This window comes from Solenopsis invicta, chromosome 8 (genome assembly GCF_016802725.1).
Source record: "Solenopsis invicta isolate M01_SB chromosome 8, UNIL_Sinv_3.0, whole genome shotgun sequence".
In the NCBI taxonomy this organism is placed as follows: Eukaryota; Metazoa; Arthropoda; class Insecta; order Hymenoptera; family Formicidae; genus Solenopsis; species Solenopsis invicta.
Window position 1 is genome coordinate 7,584,997 of NC_052671.1, and position 11,112 is coordinate 7,596,108.

Below are 11,112 nucleotides of genomic sequence, written 5' to 3' on the forward strand. Positions count from 1 at the left end.
AATGATGTATGCAAGATAACTATTGATGACTTGGAACTGTTAAGTTCCAGGGTTGGGTAAATTAATATTTTTTTATATTTAAATTAAATTAAAAAAGCTTATAAAATGAATTTAATTACATTAAAAGTATACAAACAAAAATTAGTTAAAAATTACATTAAGATTAAATTTTAAAAGTTAATTTTGAAAATTATTGTTTATATTAAATTAGAAATTTGTAATTTTTAAAAGTTAGATTACTCAAAACAATTATAATATAGATCGTCAAACAAATTCAATATTTTATTATAAAATATTTTTTGTGCGAATATAGTCTCTTATAATTTTTTTCTTTCACATGGATAAATTTTTAACTTGGGTAAATAAATTAAAATTTGTGTTTCGAAAATAATTTGTTAAAATTATGAATTAAATTATATGAAATTAACCAAGTTCAAAGTCATTAACTTTATTATTTAACTTTTAACTTTTTAATTACTTACTACCCAACCCTGTTAAATTCTGATTAACTTCAATTAAGTTATCAAGTTATATTTAATATAGATAGAAGTATTAGATTTTTATCATTGATATGTGAAAAGAAAGATTATAGATAATAAATAAATAATTAAAATTTATGCTTTAAGCAATCCTGCTGATTAAATTAATCGTACATTAAATTAAAAATTTAATCAAGATGCTTAGAGAAATCGATTTATCATACATATATAATGTATGACTCGCGTGAATACATCTTTTTTTTATCTTGTATTCGCAAAGTTCTTACGTGTGAATCTATTATGGGTGCATTCAACAGAACGAGCCGCTTAGTAGCAATCAAATGTGATTGGTTGTTACTTTTAGAATCAATAAATCAACGTCAAGATTTAATGGAAAATCTAATAACGTTACCCAACTGTTGAGTCTACTGAATGAGATCTATGAATCGATCTTAAAGCCCAAAATTAAATCCTGCAATCTAGTGAATTGCTGGAATGCACCAAACAATTCATAAAATTTGTAATAATTTATTAAATCGTAAGCGATCCAGCAGGAAAAATCACGATGTCTGCCGTAAACTTTATTCTTAAGCTCGCGTCAGACATTGGAAATTGAGAATTAAAGACTAAAATTTAACAAATCAGAAAGAAATTAAAATTAAAATTATTAGATTAGTCGAACTCCAAGCTTCAATTTGCGATTAAAATCGCAATTGTCGGTTTTAATGCTAGTTGAATCATCGTACGCCGGACGTGGTATGAATCCTGCATAAGCCTATTTTATCTGCAATGGCTCTCGAGGAAATTGTGTCATCGGCTCGAATCGCGCGACACGATTGGCTCCGATTTGCCAACGCGGACCAACGGCAGGCCGCCGCTCGCACCTCGTTCCGCCAATCGTGATGTGCCACACCAACACATGGTGCTCCGGCGGCACGGAGTTTCGCGGAGTGTGTCGCAGAGGACGGTGTCACGCTCGGCTTTTTGTTGATTTAAATAGGGCTGCGATGCGCGAGCGTGTGTTCTGAATGGTGTACAGCTGAGAGTCGCCCCCTCCGAGTACGTCGTGTGTCGTCGCAAGACTCGAACGCAAGGTGAGCACGCGTTAAATTCGTTCGCTAAACCGCTTTCCCGATCGACGTGTCTCACGCCGCCGGTATTCATAACCAAGTTTGACAGCTACGTGCCGCAGATGGACACGACACCCTTTCAGGCCTCGTGTCTCAATCCGGCGCGATACATGTCGACGTTCATGATTTCTCACGCGAGTTATTCTCTCGCGCCGCGTGTCTCACGTCTATCTCGGTTTCCAGATGGGATTCTCACAGAGAGGCATATCGATGGCGTCGCTCTCCTTGCTCCTAATCGCCACTTTCATCGGCATCAGCGAGGAAATTGCCGTTATGAGCATCGACCTTGGTAGCGAGTGGATGAAGGTCGCTATCGTCTCGGTACGTAACAATCTGTTTGTAGCAAGGTCCAAAGGACTAACGGTTTTGCATTGGAAGATCTCGTTAATCGAACATATCTTGATACATCTTTCTATTTTAAGAAATTGATTTTACGAATTGTTTCTTATGAAATGCCTTTGTCGCTCTTTTGCTCCGCAGCCTGGTGTTCCTATGGAAATAGCTTTAAATAAGGAGTCGAAGAGGAAAACGCCGGTCGTGATTGCGTTCAGGGATGGGGAGAGATCGTTTGGCGAGGACGCCCAAGTGATTGGAGTCAGATTTCCACAGAACACCTTCTTTTACATTCTAGATCTTCTAGGAAAGCCTATAGACAATCCACTAGTACAACTCTACCGAGATAGATTTCCCTATTATGATATCGTTGCGGACGATGAAAGGAAAACTATAGCATTTAGATTAAATGAAAACACGACGTACACTCCGGAGGAATTGATCGCGCAGATATTGCACAAGGGCAAGGAGATGGCGGAGGCCTCCGCCCATCAGAAGATCAATGAAGCCGTCATCACTGTGCCAGGATTCTTTAATCAGGCCGAGAGGCGAGCCTTGATTCAAGCGGCGGAGCTCGCGGGATTGAAAGTGTTACAACTCATAAACGATTATACGGCGGTCGCTCTGAACTACGGCGTGTTCGGCAGAACCGAGATCAACGATTCTGCTCATTACATTATGTTCTACGACATGGGAGCCAGTAGTACCACCGCGACGGTCGTCAGCTATCAAAATGTAAAAACGAAGGAAAGAGGTTTCCTAGAGACCAATCCTCACGTTACCGTGCTGGGCGTGGGGTACGATCGCACGCTAGGCGGATTGGAAATGCAAATCAGATTGCAGCATTACTTGGCGCAAGAGTTTGACGCTCTCAAAAAGACACCGAACTCGGTGTTCAAGAGCCCGAGAGCGATGGCAAAGCTCTTCAAGGAAGCTGGACGCGTCAAAACTGTACTTAGTGCCAACGCGGACCACTTTGCTCAGATAGAAAGTTTAATAGACGATATCGACTTTAAATTGCAAGTCTCGAGAGAGAAACTGGAGGAAATATGCGCCGATTTGTTCAAGCGTGTAGCGAATCCTGTTAAGATTGCTCTGGAAACTTCAGGTGACCTATTTTTTTGTTTAAAAATAAGACACTATTATGGTTTGTGCTAATATGTATTAAACGTTTCTGTATTATACAATGTTTCAGGTTTATCAATGGATATTATATCGCATGTTGTATTGGTGGGAGCAGGTACTCGCATGCCAAAGGTACAAGAGACATTGTCCCAATACGTAAAAACTGAATTATCAAAAAATGTAAATACGGATGAGGCAGCTGCTTTAGGGGCTGCGTACAAGGCGGCTGATCTTAGTCAAGGTTTCAAGGTCAAGAAATTTGTTACAAAAGACGCTTTATTATTGCCGATTCAAATCACTTTTGATAGAACTGTTGATAATAAAGTCAGACAGGTAAAAGATTATACGCTATTTTTTACTTTGATATATTTTAATCCTTTGTATTAATGGGCTATATATATGCTTTTTTCTCTTCAAATTTTATTTTGGTACAGGTGAAGAAGACGTTATTTGGCAGAATGAATCCTTTCCCACAAAAGAAGATTATTACATTTAATAAGAACATGAATGATTTTGATTTTCATGTGAATTATGCCGAATTGGATTATTTGCCTGCTAAGGAGATAAAGTAAGTATCTGTAAGCTTTTATTTATCTGTAATACTAAGAACAAATTAACATGTTATTTTAAATTTTCATATGTCTAAAACAGAGATTGAATTTGTTACAGTTCTATTGGTGATTTACATATATCTACTGTATCGCTGAATGGCGTAGCTGAGGCTTTAGAGAAGCATGCCAACGAAGGCGGCGAGAGTAAAGGAATCAAAGTGCACTTTAATATAGACGAGAGCGGCGTACTGAACTTATTGACTGTAGAATTAGTTTCCGAAAAATCGAGTATTGTTGATGAAGAAGAGGGTACTTTCTCAATACTTGGCTCAACTATTAGTAAATTCTTTGCAGGTTTGTGCCGAAGGCAGTGCAAAAAATGATACCATTGACTTTTTCTTTATTGCATGTTACAAATCACAATTTTGATAATGTTTTTGCACTATACTGATTCTTCTTTATATCCTGTTTGTACATATGTATATACTGAAGAATTATTTTGTTTTGTAAAAAAAAAACACTTGTTTGTTACTTTTATAATTAAAAACAAAATTGTTTTATGTTACGTTTTAATATCATTTTTTGCAAGCATTTTTATCAAGAAATATGTAGATGCCTTTAAACAAAAATAGTACTATCATTGAGTAGGGCTCAGATTTTGTTGCCATTGACAATTAAACACTCTTGTAGCAATATGTGTTTTCAAAACTTCTGAATGAATAGAATAATTTATATTAACAAAACAGCGATATATTTTTACTTTTGTAATGTTCACATTATTATATTATTAGACATTACATAAAGTGAGAAACTTTAAAAGCATAAATTATTGTCAACGACAAAAAATTCTAGGCTCTGATTACAAATTATCCGAATATTATAGAAGGAGATACACATTAAATTGAACTCTTAATCTTTAAGGTTCTTTAGAGAAAGAAACAGAAGAAAAAACGGAAGAGCCGCCAAAAGAGGATATAAAGCCAGTTCATGAAGAATCAGAATTTTCGGAGCAGACAAAAGAGGCAGAGGAAAAGGAGAAGGAGAAAAAGAAAAGCGAGACGAAAGTGAATGAAGATAAGGCTTCAAATAAAACTGAGAAGGCGGAGAAAGAGAAGAAGGCTACGATCGTTCAGATCAAAGAGCCTATCAGTTCGAAAGAGATCAAATTTGGATCGCAAATCTTGTCTGGTGAAAAACTCGTAGAATCTCAAGAAAAGTGAGCAAAAATATATTTGTTAGCAATTTAAAATAGTTAAGAAATTATTTTCATCTTTGATATATATTCTGCTAATTTAAATGTTAAGTTTTAATTTTTTATTGCTTTTCTCTTTGTTTCTTTTCTCTTAACAGGCAAATATATATTTCGCATGTAATAAATATAATTTTTTATACTATTTTAATATAAAACTTTACTTTCTTAAATAAATAATATAAGGCTTTGCGAATAATAATTAAATACATAAAGATTGTCTGAGCCGACGATGTTATTTTTGCGTGAGTTATTGAGTGTATATACCTACACTAATCAACATATATGTGCAAACATTTTAAATCATCTAAATCCTCTTCAGTCTATATTTTATTTTATTTTTTCTTTTCTTCAGGATACATCGTTTGGATGTGCACGATTCGGAGAAAACACGCCGTGAGACTGCGTTAAATAATCTCGAATCATACGTAATTGACGCACAGCAGAATTTTGATTCCAACGAATTTTCGGACGCAGCTACCGAGAAGGAAATCGAGGACATTCGAAAAGCATGCGCCGATATCTCCGAATGGTTGTACGAGGACGGGTTCACCGCAACTGCGGAGGTATACGAAGAAAAGTTGATGGAACTGAAAAAATTAACCAACGACGTGTACGAAAGAGTCTTCGAGTTCAGAGATCGACCGGAAGTTCTAAATGGAATGGTTACTCTACTCCAAGGCAGTAAATTGTTTCTAGAAAATATGCGTAACTTGAGTTTAACTACTGAAGTTATTACGCCTGTTGAAGTCGAGACATTAGAAAAAGTGCTCAATGAAACACAGGTAATGGTTTAACTTTAATAATATCTAAAATAATTTTAAAATAATATTAATTTAAAATAATATTTAAAGTGAATTTAAGATTGACAGTAACACGCTATTATGTTTATAATGCAAAAAAAATGATCTTTTTCTTCAGGACTATCATGAAACAATTAAAAAATATTTTGCGAATGCGCCGCTAAACATACCAGTAAAATACAAGGTTCGCCATATTGCGAATAAAATGGAGTTACTCGATCGAGAGATTAAATACCTTCTGAACAAAGTAAAGATTTGGAAACCAAAACAGGAAGCTGCGGCGAATCAAACGACAGATAAGGCCGAGCGCACGATAGAGGAAAACGAAGATTCTACAACGGATTCCGATAAAGACAAATCTGCAGAAGAACAACCGTCCGATAATTTGGAGAAACAAGAGCAACCGAAATTGGAGACAACGGATACCCCGCAGGATCCGGTACTTCTGCCGGAAAGCGAGAAACCGTTAACTAAAGAGGAAGTGCAAGAAGAAACGCATCAAGAACTATAAGAAATAATTTATTTAAAAAGAGTGTGATTCTCTGTTATTGATCGACGATACCCGTCGATTTAGGCAATTTTTCTGTAGATTACTTTTCGTCAGATGCGCATTTAAAAAGCGGAAATTCACTTATGCGTTGCCGTTGAATAAGTTATTCTACAAATGTGAATATAAAACTGTTCCCATTTAATTAATAATATGTATTTATATACGGGATGTGGTTTTACCGTTCGTTCATTCTATCATTGACGGAAAGTTATTGCAAGAGTGTTAATCTTATCAATGAATGCTCGAGATAATAATTATGTTACACAAGTGCCAAGCAATAGCAAATCTCGACAATTGATTTGTGTTTCATAACGAACGCGTATAAAATAGGCCAGTTCCGTAAGGGATTTATCTTGTGTCTTTACATTATACAAAATTTGTGACTTTACATGTAAAATGCTTCTGCTGCAAGTATATATATACATCTTTTACTTATGAATTATCACGCTAATATAAAGTTGCAGTATAAAGCATATTATTGCTTGTAAAAACACGAATTATAACGTATATAAAATAATGTTTGTTCATAAAGCGATTCTTGCATATCTTTCAGGGAGTGGATCTTTTCATGTAGCAAGGAGTCTTAGCGTTTTCGCAGATGTATATCAGTAGTTTTCGAATGAATTTACATTACATTGATTTGTATATTTTTTTTTTATAAAGGAAGATTCACATAAATCTTTCAATTTTTTTGTCATTTATAATATACTTAAAAAAAAGTGACACACATTTCAGATATTCTAATATACATTTCTTAAAGAAGTTAGATAGAATATATATAGAATATTAGTCATTTTGTAAATATATATTTAACGATTTGCACAATGCGAAATAGATAAAGGTCGGCCCCTTGAGAATTATAAAATAAAATTGTGCTTCTTTTCAGCTAACATTTAGATAAATTCTCTGAAAATCATAAACATATTCTACTGCCAGATAGGCGTTTTAATTCAAGATTTTTATCATTCCAATAAAAATAATTGTAAATTCAAATGTTATTTATATTTATTAATTTGAATGAATAAAAAATATATATAAAAGAGAAACAAATATTGGAATAAAGCAACAAAATGTATTGTCGCCATTATTTTTTTTTATAAAAAATGAAAAAATGATTTAAATATTTAGAACCTTTATTTATGAAAGAAAGAGTCATGTACTGCAGTCAAACCTCCGTATTCTTTCATTTTAATCTAAATATCTGTAACTTTAAATCTCTCTTTTTTTGCATCACTTTCTTCATCAGCTGATTTCTGATTAGTGAGGTTATGTGCATAGGTGTCGTCTGCCTTTTAATGCGCTTTTCGAAATTTCTGGATACTAAGAACTACAACGCGTCTTTATTTACGTTAAACTCCAGGAGGTCTGGATGAAGATTTTAAAGAAAAATTAAGATCAAAAAAATTGCTAGTGACAATGAATTAAAAGAAAAAAAAATTTTGTTTGCCTGTACGCTAATTACATTGTTAGCAAGTATGGCAATGCGTCAAATTCTTAGAAAATTATGGAAAAATATTAGTCCTGCGATGGTAAGAATACAATTCACTCGATATTTTAATTCCTATATTCAATTGCATTGAAACTCTTAAATTATTTGCAGTACACATCAGGTATGTTATTTGCACATTGCACTTCGTTCGACAAACCTAGCGAAAATGACAAGTTAAAACTGGAACCACTGGATATAAAAAAACTAACCCACGAGTATATGATAAAACAATCTGCATTAGACGCTGCTAACAGTGCAACCCAAGCGTTAACCATCACTTACATGGCTATAATAGATCTGAGCGTTGCATACAGGTAAATAAAAATAATAATTATAGGATAATGACTTAATATATATATAATTAATATATATATTATATATATATATATATATATATATATATATAATTACATATATGTAAAATTGGGTCATTACAGGTACCATAATTATTTTTATTTATCTGTATTGAGCTATTTACTTTACAAGTTTATGAAAATAACATGTCTCTGTGATAACATTTATTATGACAATTTTTGTAGAACATTGTTGAATAAGCTTATTTCTCTCCTCGAAGAAACTGTGATGCACAACGTAAGTGACGCACATTGGGATCTGATCGTGGAAGTGCGGAACGAGATGCAAGACAAGAAGGAAAAGATTACGGTAATAAAAAATTTCTTAAGAAACAACTCTTATTTGATGGGATATTTTAAATATTGGAGTCTAAAGAATTAAAAAAATAAAAGTTCTTTTATACTATAAAATATAATATTGTATCACACATTTCTTACTTATCTAAAAATTGTATATAATTATATGAATTAGAACACAAATCTTTTTTCAATTAGCGCTTAATCACCTATATGGATTACGTGCACAAAATGGCAGTAGCTAGCGCAGAACTAAGTTACATGTGTGAAATGGACAGTTTATCCAATACACTTCAACAGAGAATAGAGGATGCATTAAACAGAGTAAAAATGGAAACAGACAGCAATACAGAGCTGGAACGAGCATACTATTGTGTACAGGAGCAATGTATCAAAGGCAGTAAGGAAACAACCGAAAAACAATAAACTTTTATAGAGAACTATGCAACATTCTTAAAGAATATTTTATTTTTCTATTCAAAAAAATTAAAAAAAATTATATATAATTCTATAATAATAAACAATTTTTCTCATCCCCTAATTTATTGTACATCGTTAATCTTTTTCGATCGTTTCATTTTTTTCCTATTGTTAAAAATGCTAGTTTTATTTTTAAAAATTGTTAGATACACTAGATTATTTCATTCTTAAATATTTCTTTTAGTATCTAGAATTTATAACATTTTTATCATAAAAATATAATCAGAGTAAAGCCTCACTGTTCCATTTAATCTAGTCATCTATTCAAAAATCAGATTTTTGCATTAATAATATTTAAAAATTTTCTTTGATAAAATCAATAAGGTGTAATATAAATATGTTCAATATAAGTGTAGAATATACCAATAATTAACAACATGATTTAAACTCTCATTTTTTTCACAAATTTACTTGTATCATATAAAAATCAAGTCTTCAAAATATAAAGACATATATATATATATATATATATATACAATATAATCGTATAATATTTAACACACAGCACACATGTCAATATAATAAATAAACAGTAGAGAGTATTTACAGACTTGCGAGGAAGTAGCGCCTCAAGCATCTAAATGTATCGAAACAATGTGTCGACCAGGCACCATCACCAAGCCTAAAACTCTCGCTTCTGTGTGCTCGGTAGATAGATATTCGGTGCACGAGCCCAGAATAACGTTGGCGTCACGATCTGTGCACAAAAATGCCCCTCTCAACACCCTCCCATCAGTCATCTCAATACGCAGATGTCGGTTCAGCCAGCTCCTTAACTTCTGCTTGGCTGGTGACTCCTCAGAGATAACTGTCTGCTGCAATTATACAAGAGTAAGATATAATTCTCAAAAATATAGTAAATATATACTAGGATTTCATTCCTTAGAAACTTCAGTAATTATATAATAATTAAATTTGCATAGCTTATTGAATTACTCAATGAGTTATTATAAATTTATGTATTGTTTACATTATGTGTACACAAATCTTTGTTGTGTAGACAATACAAGCAATATAAATTATCATAAATTGGATAACATAGTACAGAAGAAAATAATTAAGCTATAAGATCATTAATATATATATACATATGTGGCCTAGTACTGATAAAATAAAAATATGTAATATTAAAAATAAAACAATTTTCACTATTTTCTCTATTAAGTGATTTAATAATTTTTATAATGCAAAAATAATAAAAATTAATGACCTATGGCGAATAATAAGGGTCTGGAAAATAAAGATGTGTATTAGGTATGTAAAACAAGGAAATATGAAAAGAATAATATGTGATGATACAGTTTGTTCTTTTCAACTGCATTTCTTGCAAAGTTGTATTCTTTTTCTCTTCAATAGGAAGAGGAAAAGAAGAAAAGTAAACTGTACAAAAGAACTGTAGAAAGAACAGAAAGGCAATTGTATATCACACAACTTAGTAAAACAACAGTTTTACAAGTTTTACAACTAACAAAAGAGAAAATATTTATAATTTTATTGATCAACCCCTAGCAAATGTGCTCACTTTTTTGCAATTTTCACTACATTCAGATTTCCTCCTGAAGGTCCCTGAGGTATCATTTTATTCTTGTGTAACATTTAATACATAATAAGGATAAAATGACACCTGGAGAATACTCGGGGAATCTGAATGCACCTCAAGTTGTGTGGTATATAATCGATTTCTCAATCTATTATCAATACAGTTAAACAATCTACGAGCATATTTCCAATCAATTTTTATTGTGCACATAAGTTATGTGATACATAACCTGTGTAACTAAAATTGATTAATTGGAAATATTTTAAATTGTTCTTATAAGGAAAATGGAGTTTTAAAGAGTAACGAAACCGGTTGCAAAAAGTTAATAAGATAAGTACAGGGAAAACACTTATAAAGCTTATAAAATTACCTCTTCACTTCCGTGCTCGTTATTCACGACGTTGCTCAAATTGTGCACCGTTTCCTTCATACTCGCACTCATCGCACTCTCGTTTACGAGGATGACAGGGTGAACTTTAGACGAACATCACACTTTGACTGACTTCGACACTGCAGTTGACTGCAATTGACTGCAATTCTGACTGCGTCGTGATCACATACAATTTGTTGTGAGCTTCTCGCTAATGATCTCAATTATATTCTTTTGGTCTGTTCTTTTCAGCTTAACTTCTTAAAGTTCAATTGAAAAGAACAGATTTTTGCATCTAGAATCTTCGCTCCCATAAGCATGAGAGCGCTGGACCAATGAGCATCCAGCATAAAGTTGCCATCT

The 11,112-nt window shown here is 32.9% G+C and overlaps 3 protein-coding genes across 4 annotated transcripts; 2 read left to right on the forward strand and 1 right to left on the reverse strand.

Moving 5' to 3' along the window:
* Positions 1-1,370: 1,370 nt before the first annotated feature.
* LOC105208003 (hypoxia up-regulated protein 1) lies at positions 1,371-7,108 on the forward strand. 2 transcript variants are annotated; one of them, XM_011177720.3, is made up of 9 exons: positions 1,371-1,573; positions 1,793-1,930; positions 2,090-3,050; positions 3,138-3,400; positions 3,502-3,635; positions 3,737-3,972; positions 4,540-4,834; positions 5,223-5,652; positions 5,789-7,108. In XM_011177720.3, the coding sequence occupies exons 2-9, from the start codon at positions 1,793-1,795 to the stop codon at positions 6,179-6,181; spliced, it is 2,850 nt and encodes a 949-aa protein (XP_011176022.1). In that variant the 5' UTR covers positions 1,371-1,573; the 3' UTR covers positions 6,182-7,108. The 2 variants fall into 2 exon arrangements, with proteins under 2 accessions (XP_011176022.1, XP_011176023.1); XM_011177721.3 differs by having other exon boundaries at positions 3,737-3,927.
* Positions 7,109-7,428: 320 nt separating this feature from the next.
* Positions 7,429-8,900, forward strand: LOC105208000. The gene is made up of 4 exons (XM_039452533.1): positions 7,429-7,749; positions 7,821-8,023; positions 8,249-8,372; positions 8,558-8,900. Exons 1-4 carry the CDS (start codon positions 7,696-7,698, stop codon positions 8,783-8,785), a joined length of 609 nt encoding a protein of 202 aa, XP_039308467.1. The 5' UTR covers positions 7,429-7,695; the 3' UTR covers positions 8,786-8,900.
* A 180-nt stretch (positions 8,901-9,080) lies between these two features.
* LOC105208002 (N-alpha-acetyltransferase 38, NatC auxiliary subunit) lies at positions 9,081-11,000 on the reverse strand. The gene is made up of 2 exons (XM_011177719.3): positions 10,750-11,000; positions 9,081-9,654 (listed from the first exon to the last, which is right to left on the reverse strand). Exons 1-2 carry the CDS (start codon positions 10,819-10,821, stop codon positions 9,409-9,411), a joined length of 318 nt encoding a protein of 105 aa, XP_011176021.1. The 5' UTR covers positions 10,822-11,000; the 3' UTR covers positions 9,081-9,408.
* Positions 11,001-11,112: the final 112 nt, after the last annotated feature.